A 15,625-nucleotide genomic window follows, 5' to 3' on the forward strand; every position below is an offset into this window, starting at 1 on the left:
CAGACTGGTTCCAAATAGGAAAAGGAGTACGTCAAGGCTGTATATTGTCACCCTGCTTATTTAACTTCTATGCAGAGTACATCATGAGAAACGCTGGACTGGAAGAAACACAAGCTGGAATCAAGATTGCCGGGAGAAATATCAATAACCTCAGATATGCAGATGACACCACCCTTATGGCAGAAAGTGAAGAGGAACTAAAAAGCTTCTTAATGAAAGTGAAAGTGGAGAGTGAAAAAGTTGGCTTAAAGCTCAACATTCAGAAAATGAAGATCATGGCATCCGGTCCCATCACTTCATGGGAAATAGATGGAGAAACAGTGGAAACAGTGTCAGACTTTATTTTGGGGGGCTCCAAAATCACTGCAGATGGTGACTGCAGCCATGAAATTAAAAGACGCTTACTCCTTGGAAGGAAAGTTATGACCAACCTAGATAGCATATTCAAAAACAGAGACATTACTTTGTCAACCAAGGTCCGTCTAGTCAAGGCTATGGTTTTTCCTGTGGTCATGTATGGATGTGAGAGTTGGACTGTGAAGAAGGCTGAGTGCCGTAGAATTGATGCTTTTGAACTGTGGTGTTGGAGAAGACTCTTGAGAGTCCCTTGGACTGCAAGGAGATCCAAGCAGTCCATTCTGAAGGACATCAGCCCTGGGATTTCTTGGAAGGACTGATGCTAAAGCTGAAACTCCAGTACTTTGGCCACCTCATGCGAAGAGTTGACTCATTGGAAAAGACTCTGATGCTAGGAGGGATTGGGGGTAGGAGGAGAAGGGGACAACAGAGGATGAGATGGCTAGATGGCATCACTGACTCGATGGACTTGAGTCTGAGTGAACTCCGGGAGTTGGTGATGGACAGGGAGGCCTGGCGTGCTGCGATTCGTGGGGTTGCAAAGAGTTGGACACGACTGAGCGACTGAACTGACTGAACTGAGGTGGCTCAGCGGTAAAGAATCTGCCTGCCAATGCAGGGGACACAAGAGATGCAGGTTTGATCCCTGGGTGGGGAAGATCCCATGGAGGAGGGCATGGTAACCCACGCCAGTATTCTTGCCAGGACAATCCCATGGACAGAGGAGCCTGGGAGACTGAAGTCCATGGGGTTGCAAAGAGCCTAATACTGAGCAGGTAGGCACATACCAACCTATTGGGGATATTAAGAGACTTAGAGCACTCAGAACAGTGGTAGGCACATCAAATGTAGCTATCTTTGGAGTTCAGGGTGGGCCAGAGAGCTGTGTAAAGGCTGGCACTTGGAGCTCACCAGGCCTCAGCATGGGGTAGATTGGGGTAGGGGGTGGGGGTGGAGTGAGGGATCATCTTTCCTAGCTTAGTCTTCTTAATAAATGGCAGAGATGGCATCTACTGACAGAGGCAATTGAATCAAAGTGATGAAACTGTATGTGTGATATAAGTCATTCCCCTCTTAGAGTTCTAGAAAATTTAAGAAATTTCCAGGGGTCTGGAAATTGCCAATGTTAAACGATTAAACTTTGCAAAAAGCTAATAAAAACTGCCAATTCCAGAAATGTAAATTGGTGTAGCCACTGAGGAAAACAGTACGATGTTTTCTCAAAAAACTGAAAAGAGAGCTACCATGTGACCCAACAATTCCACTCCTGGGTATATATCCAAAAACAAGACAAAGACAAACACTTATTGAAATTGAAAAAGATACATGCACTCCAGTGTTTGTGGAAGCATTATTTACAATTGTCGACCAACCAGAATGTCCACTGACAAATGGATAAAGAAGATGTGGTATAAATACAATGGGATACTACTCAGCCATAAAAAAGAATGACTTGGAGGGTGTTGTGTTAAGTGAAATGAGTCAAACAGAGACAAATGCTGTATGATACCACATATATAGAATCTAAAAAAAACACCATAAACTAGTGAATATAACAAAAAAGAGGCAGACTCACCAATTTAAGAGAACAAATCAGTGATTACCAGTGGGAAGAGGGAAAAAGGAGTGGCAATATAGGGGCAGGGGACTATGAGGTACAAATATTAGGTATAAAGTAAACTACAAGTATATATTGTACAACATGGAGAATATAGCAAACATTTTATAATAACTAAATGGAGTATAACCTTTAAAACTTAAGAATCACTATATTGTATACCTGTAATTTATATAATATTACACGTCAACTATACCTCAACAACAAAAATATAATTTAAAAAACCCTGCCAATTCCAAGGTTCCACCCCAGACAAAGGGATTCAGAATCTCTGGAAGTGGCACTGAGGCGTATGTGGGTTTCTTTTCTTTTTAACTATTTGTTTAGTTTTGGCTGTGCTGGGTCTTCACTGCTGCATTTGGGCTTTCTTTGGTTGCAGTGAGTGGGGCCCACTCTGGCAGTGGTTTCTCTCGCTGCAGTGCACAGGCTCCAGAGCACAGGCTAGTAGTTGGGACACATGCGCTCAGTTGCCCCACGGCATATAGGATCTTCCTGGACCAGGGGTTGAACCACGTCCCCAGCACTGGCAGGCGGACTCTTGACCACTGGACCACCAGGAAAGTCCCATAAGTGGTTTTTATGTGCGTTTGAGGTGACTCTGATAAGGAACCAGGGCTGAGAACTGTGCCCTAAACTTAACCCTTACCCTTAACACTCTAAAGGTTACTTTGTTTCTCTCTAGAAGGGCTTCCTTGAGGATTTAGGGTCGATCATGCCTTTTTCTGGGGCTTCGAGAGATTGTATCCTCTAATGGTTTCTTGAAAGAGACTTTTAATTCAGCTATTTCTATGGCAACGTGAATAACTATGAAACCAAGACAATAGCTCTACAAGAAAATGACTGGAGACCAGAGCTTTTTCGGGATGGATGAATATGGAAGCCATCAAGACCCTCCAGCCTGGCCTGCCTTTCCAAACTGCTCTCTGCCTCTGCTAGGGGAGCCCAACCTCTGCCCCCCACCTCTCCTCTTCCACCTCCTGAGGCGGATTGCCCAGCAGTTGGGGCTAAAGGTCGAGAGCTGAGCCACATGCCTCCAGAGATGCTCCCAGTTCGAGAGCAAAAATAGCTCAGTGTTCAGCCTTAGAGACTGCTTAGGGAACTTATTCATGATTTTTAAGTAAATGAGAAGAGAGCTCTACCTCAGGCAGCCAAATAGTTGATGTTGTTGTTATTCAGTTGCCCAGTTGTGTCTGACTCTTTGCATGGACTGCAGCATGTCAGGCTTCTCTGTCCTTCACTATCTCCCAGAGTTTGTTCAGACTTATGTGCATTAAGTTCGTGATGGCCATCCAACCACCTCAACCTTTGTCATCCCCTTTTCCTCCTGCCTTCAATCTTTCCCAGCATCAGGGTCTTTTCTAATGAGTCAGCTCTTCCCATCAGGTGGTCACAGTATTGGAGCTTCAGCTTCAGCATCAGTCCTTCCAATGAATATTCAGGACTGATTTCCTTTAGGATTGACTGACTTGATCTCCTTGCAGTCCAAGGGATTCTCAACAGTCTTCTCCAATACCACAGTTAAAAAGCAATCAATTCTTCAGTGCTTAGCCTTCTTTATGGTCTCACATTGGTACATGACTACTGGAAAAACCAGGTTTTTCTTTCTATAGAGGTTCCAGTTATTCAGAGAAGAAAGATGAAGTCAATCAAAACTTTGCTGTTTTTTAAACTTTAAAGAATTGAGAGCCTAAGAAATGATCATCAATGGCTGCCAACATCATTAAAATGATGGAAAAAATGTCCCACCTATGAAATATTCTTGCCCAAAAACTGAATTTGAATCTAGCTATCATATTGTAAGAAATACAAAAGAAAAATCTTTTTCAAATATCAGGAAGAAGTTAGGGTGATCCAGGTAGTAGTGGATTAGAGTTGGAGACATCAGTTAAGAATTTGTTTAGTTTATTGAGGGTTATATACAGAAACATTTTTGGATAAGTGTATATTCAAGGGACATTTAATATACATACAAATATCCTTGCTCTGTCAGCTGGGAGGGCCTAAATGAAGTGATTCACTGGGAGCAACAAGCACACCCAGTGCCCAGATCTTGATTTCTGTTACCATTTCCCAGTAAAAGGAACCAGGACTCCTTGGAGAAATGCTGATTCAAGCACTGGGCCAGGAAACATACACAGTGGATAGATAATGAGCTCAGAGCATCTTGTGACACCAGAAAGTTAGGAAGTACACTGAAAATTCATCAATCAATCAATAATGGAAAAAAAAAAAAACATTGATGGGAGTTTGTCAAAGCAGCAGGGACACAGGAGCCAACTGAAAGAACTCCCTACAGCCAAAGTTGAAACAGTCTGGGCAAGAAAATAAAGCTCTATTGGGTTATAACCCAAAGATGAAATAATTCTCCACAGGTCTACACTGATATAAATTATTAAAAAGTACATAAATAGAAAAGAAACAAATCTCCTACTCAGTAGTAGTTAAAATAATTTATATAGAGGCTCTGCCCTGAAGGGGTAAGTAAAACTGCCACTCCTCCAGTGTGGGCTATGGGCACAGGGGGCCTAACAGAACCAGGTAGGGCAGGGGCTCTGTAACTGGGGAAACCTGACACTGTTACCTCTGCACCTCGGCCAGGTGATCCAGAGCAGCACAGCATCAGTGGTACATCTTGTGGGTGCTGTGCACTCATGGGATGATGGTGATTATAGGGGTGACTTCGTGAACTATCTGGGATCTCTGTACTGCCTTCACATTTTTTCTGTAAATCTAATACTTCTAAAAATAAAGTTTGGGGTTTTTGTTTTGTTTTGTTTTGTTTAATTCAGGATGATGCAATCTAGACTGAAGGAAACTTTACAAAAGAAGTGAGCTGGTTTATTCAGTAAATTAATTACAAGGGAAGAGGAGATGGGGGCAGAATCCATACATTAAAAGAGATTGAGGAGACATATCTAGTGAAGGGATTATTTAGATCCTAATCTGAAGAAACAAAGACTGTGGGGGAGATGTGAATGCTGAGTGGATATTTGATCTATAGGAATTATTGATCATGTTGTAAGTGTAGTTGGATAAGGAAATGGCAACCCACTCCACTATTTTTGCCTGGAGAATTCCATGGACATAGGAACCTGGTGGGCTACAGTCCCTGGGGTCACAAAGAGTCAGACACAACTGAGCGATTAACACTTTTAAGTGTAATAGTAGTGTGGCTTTCTACAAAAAAAGATTCTTTTAGAGATACATGCTGAAATATTTATGAATGATAAAAAAAAATTAACCAGTGAGGGAGTAATGGTGAGACTATAAATAAAATCAAGATTGGCCACAAATTGATCATTTCTGAAGCTAAGGGATAGTTCCCTAACAAAGGCATACTATATTATTCTCTTTATATATAGTTTGATGTTTTTCATAGTAAAAAGTTAAAAAGCTCTTTGACTTCTCGTGAAGTTAAAGGTAAAGGTTATACTTTACATTTGAATAAAGCTTTGCATTTCACAAAACCCTTTCACAGAGAGGATCTCTTTTGGTCCAGGAGAGGGGGAGAGAGAGATGTACTTTTTAGGCAAAAGAAGACTGCAAGCATGCCCCATTTGTCAGAAAATTTTACACCATCCCATTTAAGCCTCATAAAAGTTGCCAGGTGTTTCAAATGCAGAACCAAGATTAAGAACGGCTGATTTTGAAGACTATAGGATGGGAGGAGGAGGGAGGGAAAGGAGGTGCCACCTGCAGAGAGCTGCCAGCAGGAGCCCATTGAGGTTTATCCACCAGTACTTACTGAAAGGGCTAGATGCTGCTGCTATTATTAATTTTTAGGCATTTACATACCTGCAGTTACATCCAGCAGCCTTCAAGGAGGTGGCATTCTACAGAAGCCAGCTCTCTTCTTGATTATTTGCAGGCACAGCATCAAAAATATCCACAGTTGTGTTGTCTAGAGCTCATCAGGTGGGTCCATTTCAGTTAGAGGACAGAATTTTTCAGATACTTCCAGCTTCATACCTGGACCTCTCCCCGCTGAATACCCTACAAATGCCTCAAATCCAGCATACCCAGATACCCCCACCTCTGTGAATGCCTGTCCAGCCCGCCTTCTGGAAACCTAGGAGCCTCCCTGACACCCTGCTCCTTTGCCCACCCCAGGCAGCCCTCACTCCTCAGCTCCCTCTCCTGGTCTCTACCCTCGATGCCCAGACTCATCACATGATGATCAGTCTTCATCTTTGCACCTGGATCGGCCTAATATTGCTTTATTTCAGACGTTTTCAAACCTGCCCTCCACACAGTCTCAAGTTACAGCTCAAAGCCATGTCTTCCTCAGGGGCTGCGCACTTCTAGGGATTCAGCTAAGTAAACTCAACAACTCACGTGTGGAGTTCTGTGGTGCCTAGTGGTTAGGGTTCTGGCCGTTCACTGCCATGGCCAGGGTTCAGTCCCTGCTTGGAGAACTGAGATCCTGCAAGCTGTGTGACATGGCCAAAAATAGAGTAGTGTTTAGGAACCTACTTCCCTGGTGGAGCAGAGGTTAAGATTCTGTGCTTCCAATGAAGGGGGCATGGGTTTGATCAGGTCAGGGAACTAAGATCCCACATGCCATGCTGTATGGTCAAAAATAAAAATAAATGAACTAAAAAAAAAAACAGCTCACATGTGAACTTTGCCTTCTGTATTAGTGATCTGTTGCTGAAATGTACTGTAAAAGGTAGTGACAACAATAAACACATCTCACGGTGGCTGATGATCAGGAATTACAGAATGGCTTGCTAGATGGTTCTGGCTCAGAGTTTCTCATGCTGTTCTAGTTCAGCAATCAGCACGGGCTGCATCAGATGAAGGCTTGACTAGGGCAGAAGAATTTGCTTCCCAGGTGGCTCACTGTATGACTGGAAGTTAGAGCTGGTGGCAGAAGTCTCAGTTTCATGCCACATAGATCTTGCCATGGGGTTGCTCAAGTGCCCTCATGACACATCGGCTGGCTTCTTTCAGAGTGAGGCACCCAAGGGAAAGCAACATGGGATCCATATCTTTTATGACTAGTGTCAGAAGTCATACATGACTTCTACAGGATCCTCCTGACCACAAGGCCATCCCTGATGCCATATGATAGGGAGCTGCACAGACAGAGCAGGATACCTACCAGAGGTGAGGGACCACTGGAGGTGTCTTGGAAACCAGCCACACATCTTTCTCTCAAACCTGCCATGGTCACCCTCACGCTCGATGAACTAGTAGCACAAAAAGATGGCATGTTCTTCATGCCTGTAAGATCTTTGTCTCCTTCTTGCCTGAATTTTCCCCCAGCTTTCAGTTCAGTTCAGTTCAGTCACTCAGTTGTGTCCCCAGCTTTATTGAGGTATAATTGACCAAGAAAAATTGTATATATTTGAGGGGTACAACATGATGATTTGATATATTTGCTAGACATATACATTGTGAAATTACCACAATCAGGCTAATTAATGTATCTTATCACCTCACATAGTTACTATTTTATGTGTGTGTGTATGTGGTGAGAACATTTAAGATTTATTTCTTGGCAAATTGTAAGTCTACAATAATACAGTATTATTAACTACAGTCCTTATGTATATCAAATCTCTAGAACTTATTCACTGCATATAACTGAAACATCATGCCCTTTAACCAACTATCCCTGTAAGTTTCCTGTTCCTGAGTGATAATACAGCCGAAACAGTTCTGTGGCCAAACTCAGAGTCTGGGGGTAGGAAAATACCCACTCCTATGACAGTGGGAAGAACTAAGAAGTTAAAGAGCAGTCAAGGGTCCAGGGAGGGGTGAACTGGAGCCAAAAATTCAATCTTTAAGAGCAGGAAAAAGCGTAATATTTTGGGACGAAAAAACTCTAGTTGCTGAATGATTGTCTCCCAACTAAACTTACAAATCTGCCTTGCAAATACTCTATTAGCATTAAGCTTTGTTTTCTGCGTAAATCTTAATGGCTCCAGGAGAATCCCCAGTGACAGAGGAGCCTGGTGGGCTGCAGTCCATGAAATCACAAAGAGTTGGACACCACTGAGCAACTGAGCACAGCACAGCACTCCTAATGAGTATTTACAGATATATTATTTAATAAGATATATTTGTTGGACTGAATTTCTGAATTTCCTTCTGAAGTTGGGGGAGAGCTGAGTATACTGAGGGCACCGGGGATGCAGCTCATGTTGTAGGTTCCTGCATGTGAAGTGTGTTGAGACCTGGGCAGGATGTGGAACTGGTCCTTGGCATCACTCAAAGGCCTTCCCAGAGGTGCTTGCTTCACAGCTTCTCAGCTCTCAACTGACTGTAAGCAAATTCCTAGTCAAAGATGGCTGAAAATGGCTTAAAGTGTTGACTTTTGGGGTGTGTTTGGATGTCAGTACTAGAATCTTAACTACCTAAGGAGGCCTTCAGGGATGAATCTCCAATGATGCGAGATCAGGCAGCCTGATAATAAAATTAATAATTTCTCCTCCAAAGTCAAGAGCATCTTAACAGTATTTAAAGCATGTGCACATGAGCCCCATGAGCAATTCCCCACGATTCAACATGCGACATTATCTTGCTTATTTTTTATGGCAATCTTCAGGCAAAGGCAGGAAACTGAGCTTCCAAGGAAATGACTTGTGCTTGATCTCACAGTACATGGTGAGAGTGGGTCCAGAGTCCTAGTCTTCGGGGTGGTGGTTGGTGGTTTAGTTGCTAAGTCATGTCTGACTCTTTGCAACCCCATGGACTGTAGCCTTCCAGGCTCCTCTGCCCCTGGGATTCTTCAGCCAAGAATACTGGAGTGGGTTGCTATTTCCTTCTCCAGGGGATCTTTCCAACCCATGAATCGAACCCAGGTCTCCTGCATTGTAGGCAGATTCTTTACCAACTGAGCTATGAGGGAAATCATCTGGGAGCAAGTTCAACTGTTTTCCTTATGCAAACAAAGATCACTATCTTTTTATGCAGACCATTTTAAAAGTCTATTGAATTTGTTGCAGTACTGTTTCTGTTTCATATTTTAGTTTTTTTTTTGCCACAAGGCATGTGAGATCTTAGTTCCCCAACCAAGGATTGAACTTGCACCCCCTGAATTGGAAGGCAGATTCTTAACCACTAGACTGCCAGGGAAGTCCCAGGAAGATAATTTTAAAATACTCTTTGCTGTGTGGCCACTCCTGTCCCTCTCCCCTCCCCTCTCTCTGTCTCTGCCTCTCTCTCACCCTTTCTTCTCTTCCATTTTTCATTTTTCCTCTGTTATCATGTTGGTGGCCCTTCCCTTCTGACACAGTAGTTAAGACACATGAGTTGCCCCACCATCTTGAAAGAGGAGTGGAGTATCTTCCCTTCTTGAGCTGCTGTCTATTTGCCTGCTTCCTTTATCCTGAGCCCATATAATGGACTGAGAGCTTTCACTTTGGCCCCAGCCCCAAATACATTAAATAATTAATTCCCATCACTCTCCTTTGTGTGCCTTATTTCTATATCACCCAGAATAGCTGGTGGCATTTCCCCTGCATAAAGAGAAAGCAGAGAGGTCAGTTGGCATTTCTGAAATATATATGTATTTTACAAAGCCACGCACTAGCAGGGCTGCTTTATTCCTTCATTCCAGTGACTGATTCATAACAAGCAGCTTCCTAGCTCTCCAATTGCTCAGCCAATTTCCACTTACCATCTTGCAATCTGGTCAGTGATTAATGCCCACACTGAGTATGGCTGAGGGACAAAGCATTTTCCCAATGGTAAAATCCAAAAGGAATTTTCTAATCATTTTAAGTCTGTGCTGCCGCTCCCAGTAAACCAATTGGAAAGTAAACAAAGTGAGCTTCCTTTATAAGACATGGAGCTCTGATCCAAGATGGTATTTCTTCCTAGCTTTCCTTTCTGTGATGGTTGATACAGGGCATAGCATAAATCCTGGGGGATAACATGTTTTCCTTCTGCACCTGTCTTCCTAGATGTTGTAGGGGACAAGAATAGGCCGCCTCCAAATACGCCACTTTGGCATAAGGATTATTTTGAGCTGAAAGTAATTAAGAAACAGCAGATGCAGGAAGAGCTCTGTTAAAAGCATCATTTCCCATGAGAAAAGCACCCTCCCTGCACTGGGGAAAGGATAACATTTTTATCACTGGAGATGGGGCACCGATGCCGAGACGGATCTGTGCAGACTAACTCACCCATTATCTGCCACCAGTTCCATGTGTCTCCTTGTCACAGTCCCACAATTCACCCCCCTTGGAGCTCAAATCTCTTTTCCCTCTGTTTTGTCACATCTCCACATATTGATCCCTCCTCTTTCGTCAAAATAGTGTTTAAGTTGTCAGGCCTGTTTCTTTGGCAGTCACTTCTTTCTAAAAAGCACCCCCCACACACACACATATGTCATGTAAAAACATTAAATCAAATAAAATGTGTATCCTTTTTCTTCTGCTGTCTGTTGTCACTTTACTTTGAAGACTCCAGCTACAGAACCTAAGAGGGTAAGTTCAGTTCAGTCACTCAGTTGTGTCCAAGTCTTTGTGACCCCATGGACCACAGCACGCCAGGCCTCCCTGTCCATCAGCAACTCCCAGACTTTACCCAAACTCATGTCCATTGAGTCCGTGATGCCATCCGACCATCTCATCCTCTGTTGTCCCCTTTTCCCCCCACCCTCAATCTTTCCCAGCATCAGGGTCTTTTCAAATGAGTCAGCTCTTCACATCAGGTGGCCAAAGTATTGGAGTTTCAGTTTCAACATCAGTCCTTCCAATGAACACTCAGGGCTGATCTCCCTTAGGATGGACTGGTTGGATCTCCTTGCAGTCCAAGGGACTCGCAAGAGTCTTCTCCAACACCACAGTTCAAAAGCATCAATTCTTCAGTGCTCAGCTTTCTTTATGGTCCAACTCTCACATCCATACATGACTACTGGAAAACCAAAGCCTTGACTAGACAGACCTTTGTTGGCAAAGTAATGTCTCTGCTTTTTAATATGCTGTCTAGGTTGGTCATAACTTTCCTTCCAAGGATTAAGTGTCTTTTAATTTCATGGCTACAGTCACCATCTGCAGTGATTTTAGAGCCCCCCAAAATAAAGTCAGCCACTGTTTCCACTGTTTCCCCATCATACTGTTCATGGGGTTCTCAAGGCAAGAATACTGAAGTGGTTTGCCATTCCCTTCTCCAGTGGACCACATTTTGTCAGAACTCTCCACCATGACCCATCCGTCTTGGGTGGCCCTACCGGCATGGCTTAGTTTCATTAAGTTAGACAAGGCTGTGGTCTGTGTGATCAGATTGGCTAGGTTTCTGTGATTGTGGTCTCAGTCTGTCTGCCCTCTGATGCCCTCTCTCAGTGCCTACTGTCTTACTGGGGTTTCTCTTACCTTGGACATGGGGTATGTCTTCATGGCTACTCCAGCAAAGCACAGCCATTGCTCCTGACCTTGGATGTGGGGTATCTCCTGTCAGCCGCTCCAGCACTGTGCAGCCGCCACTCGCCACTCCAGCTGGTAAGAGGGTAAAGGCAGTTTTTTCCTCCCTCCAGTATGTTCTTAAATGCAGGGTGATGTTCCCTGGTCATGTTTTACTTGTGAAATAGTTGAAAATCTACCTATTTCCTCTTCTGACCCAAAAACTCACCCAAGTGTCAGGGAGAAGGAAATTTCCCCTCTGCCCCTCTTGAGTTCTTGTGACTGGACTAAAAATAAAATTGACACCAGACTAACAGGAACTTAAATCTGGCCAAAATCCAGTTTAGGACTCCCACCCACATGACCAGGACTCTCTCACTCTCTCTCTGTCTCTGGTGAAAAGATTTGATGAAGTAAGATTCTTATAGTAATGAGCACAGCACTGGACAATAATAGGCAACAAGCAGAGTCTTAGCTCCTCTAAGTAGTAATTATCCTCAGATGGATGTGCTACGTTCAACAAGATACTTCTGGATAGGACAAGAGAAAAATAGGTGATTTATTTTATAGCCATGAATAAAAGTCGTTAATACTCCTTGGATGAGTTTGGGGAATACATCACAGAAAGGATTCACTCTATCTTTACACATATGCACTTCTTGCTTGTTAGGCATTCAAGGGTAAAGTGGGCCAAAAGCTAGCAACCTGAGACAGGTACATCGGGCCCCTGAGAAGCAGCTCAGCATGTCAGAGGCTGGGGACCAACCCCCCTCAGGAGCAGGCTGCCCACAGTCCCTGGAGACTCAGAGCAGTCGGCACTGAGTGGAAATGTGAAGAGCACGTGCCTTCTCCCAGGCCAAGGCCAGGGTGAGCCAACCCTTCTGGAGACCCAAAGGCACTAGAGCAGGACTACTCTTCAGGAAGACAAGCCGATCCATGTGCCCATCTCACAGTATAGACCTGACAACACTAAGGCCCAAGTTGACTACTATCTGAAGGAGATTGACAAGGGATTGGAGGTAGAGACCGCTGCTCTGCACCCATGTCCCAGAACAGATGTCAGCAACAGTGCTGATGGATTTTCACAGGCGCCTTGTCCACTGGGACCTGCTTGCTTCTGACAGTTGCTTCATGATGGTTCTGGGGAAGAGTGACCCCTTCTGCCCTGGTGATCAGCAACTGCTCCTCAAAGTAGAGTAGTTGGTCAACCTCAAAACAGTCGCTGGCTCGAGGCACCACTGTTTCCAGAGCTGCCCAGACCTCTGCCTCGCTGGCTCCCCGCTGCCTTGCTCTCTTGAGGTAACTGTAGACCTCCTCAAACACCTCTGCTCCCAGCTTCTGCACAGCGGATCTGCCAGGCAAGTCAGGAAAGAGCAAGAAAAGTTACACACTGAGAAACCATACAGTCAGCCCTGTGTGTCCACAGGTGGTTGAAGCTGGGGGTGTGGAACCTGTGGATACCAAGGGTGACTGCACTGCCATTTTATACAAGGGAATTGAGCACCCATGGATTTTGGTGTCTGCAGAGGGCAGGCACATTTCCTGGAACCAATCCTCCGTGGATACCATGTTTGTGGTTTTTTTTGGATATCATGCTTTTTAAAATCATTAATTAGCGACTTTCCTGGTGGTCCTGGTGACTGAGACTCCATGCTCACAAGGCAGGGGACCCAGGTTTGATCCCTCCACAGGGAACTAGATCCCACACACTGTGCTCTCAATGAAGGAGGACTGGTTGATCCGTGGTGAGACAACTAGATCCCACATGATGCAACTAAGACCCGGAGCAGCCAAATAAATAAATAAGTATAAAAAATTTTTTAATGAAAAATGTTGTGTGATGAATTAGGTTGATGATTATACAGTCGTCCCTTTGGCACAGCATTCATTCAGGACCCCTTGCAAATACCCAAACCATGGATGCTCAAGTCCCTTTTATAAAATGGCATAGTATTTGCATATAACCTATGCACGTATCATGGAGAAGGCAATGGCACCCCACTCCAATACTCTTGCCTGGAAAATCCCATGGATGGAGGAGCCTGGTAGGCTGCAGTCCATGGGGTCGCGAAGAGTCGGACACAACTGAGTGACTTCACTTTCACTTTTAACTTTCATGCATTGGAGAAGGAAATGGCAACCCACTCCAGTGTTCTTGCCTGGAGAATCCCAGGGACGGGGGAGCCGGGTGGGCTGCTGTCTATGGGGTCACACAAAGTCGGACACGACTGAAGCGACTTAGCAGCAGCAGCAGCAGCAGCATGCACATATCATCTCTAGATTACTTACAGTACATAATACAATGTAAATGCCATGTAAATACTTGTAAATACAATGTAAATGCTATGAAAATTGTTTCTGGCTTGCAGCAAATTCAAGTTTTGCTTTTTGGAACTTTCTAGAATTTCTTTTTCAAATATTTTTGATCCCCAGTTGGTTAAAGACACAGATGCAGAGCCCAAGGATACTAAGGGGCAAGTATAAATATTTTTATAACTTTAACTGAAGAAATGTTTCTTTACTCTTCATTTTAATGAATTTGGTGAAAAGAAAAATCAGTTCTTTTTCCCCAGAATCTTAAATGCATTACTGCTAGACAATAATGATAGTAATGCTAACAATAACTGAAGGCATTAATCACAAATGCTTTCATTTATTTTTTTAAGCTTTTATTGTACAGTATTGTACAATCTTGTAATCCCTAGAAGACATAGAACTGGGTTAGGTATTATGACAGATAAAAAGAAGTAACTGATCCTGATCTAGTTTACAGGCTTGTAATTACAATGCAAGATATATGCACCTTAAATTTTAACTTACATTTTTATATTAAGTCAGAGCTTACACAATGCTTTTACATTTATTCTCTCAAATGACCCTTGTAAACTAAGCAACACATTGAATGTTCATCTCTATTTTACAGATGACAATAAGTATGTTGGCTTTCACAAACTCACACAGCTAGTGGTTGATGGAACTTGAACTCAAACACAGGTCTTGGAACTTCAAGTGCTGGAGAGACTGGCAGCCCTAGGGCCCCACATCCTCCAGCTTGTGTAGGTTTCCCACCTTTGCTAAGAGATTATTAGAACCAAACCCAAGATACTTCATATCTGTAGTCACCTCAACCACTCCCAGAAATTCATACTTTCCTTGCTGACATGTACCAAACCACAGTCAGATCCCATCACTTCACTGTCTCAGACTCCTATAACATTAGGATCTGGTCCCTTCCCTACTCTTATTTATCAGGCTGTGCATAATCTGCCTCCTGCCTTCCTCCACCAACCTGCTCTGTCTTGTCCACAGTCTGCCTTAGCCATTAGGTTCCAGTCACACCTACCTTTCTGTTCCTTAAAAACAACCCAAGCTTATTCCCACCTCTGGGTCTGTGCACAAGCTGTACCCTCTTCCCTAAAATGCTTCTCCCTTTGATCTTTATATTGCTGCCTCCTTCTTGCCTTTCAGATCTCAGCTTAAATATCACCTTCTTGGAGAAACCATCCTTCCCCACCGAGTCTAAGAGATCCACCCAGTTGTTCCACAGGATCACACCACCTGAACTATTTGCACAGCACGTATTACTTTTGGTATTTTTATTCCATCTTTTTGTGTGTATCTGTTTGCTGTTGGCCTCTCCCTACTTCCCTAATTAGCATACAAATTCCATAAAGGAGGGACTCAGCACCTAGGACAGGACCAGGCACTCAGTAGGTGCTCAGGAAAGACTTGGGGAATGAAGGAATGACCTAGACAGCCGCCAGGTGCCATCAAACAGTGTCTCATGAAAGTTCCTGTTTGAGAAAATCAGGAATACCTTGTGGAAGAGGCGGAGGCACCATCTCACTTAAGCTGTAACAGCTGGAGGACGTGTGTGGGAGCAGCAGGAGACCCGTGAGGTGCCTGGCGGGTGTGGAGGATGCACAAAGTGGGCGAGAGCCACATGAACACAACATTAAAGAAACCTTAGGATGTGATTATTAATATTAACTGCTGATGATAAAGAAGCCCCAAATGTCCCCTGAAACCATACTAACAGTTCCTGCACTTTCTCTGGGTGCCAGGCTCCATTCTGAGCATTGTCTCAGATCATCCCTTTAAATCTTCATAACAACAGTGTAGATAGACATTATTGTCATTCCCATTTTACAGATCAAGAAACTGAGATACTGAGTGTGTGTGTGTGTGTGTGTGTGTGTGTGTGTGTGTATATGGAGAGGGTATCATGTAGTCCCAGCAGTTTCACTCCAGTACTCATTTTTTTCATCACTAGGATACAGATGTTGGATTCAGAGAG

General features: G+C 43.8%; 1 protein-coding gene across 16 annotated transcripts in view; it reads right to left on the reverse strand.

Moving 5' to 3' along the window:
- Positions 1-11,863: 11,863 nt before the first annotated feature.
- NEK11 (NIMA related kinase 11) overlaps positions 11,864-15,625 on the reverse strand; it is a 267,287-nt gene continuing 263,525 nt past the window's right edge. For 14 of the 16 annotated variants that reach the window (XM_044947220.2, XM_025291957.3, XM_025291948.3 and 11 more), the window contains one exon: positions 11,864-12,679. In XM_044947220.2, coding sequence (XP_044803155.2) covers positions 12,388-12,679 — 292 coding nt within the window. In that variant the 3' untranslated portion in view covers positions 11,864-12,387. The remainder of the gene's footprint in view (positions 12,680-15,625) is intronic. The other 2 variants (XM_044947215.2, XM_044947211.2) reach the window with 2 other exon arrangements.

The sequence above is a fragment of the Bubalus bubalis genome, chromosome 1 (assembly GCF_019923935.1).
Source record: "Bubalus bubalis isolate 160015118507 breed Murrah chromosome 1, NDDB_SH_1, whole genome shotgun sequence".
In the NCBI taxonomy this organism is placed as follows: domain Eukaryota; kingdom Metazoa; phylum Chordata; class Mammalia; order Artiodactyla; family Bovidae; genus Bubalus; species Bubalus bubalis.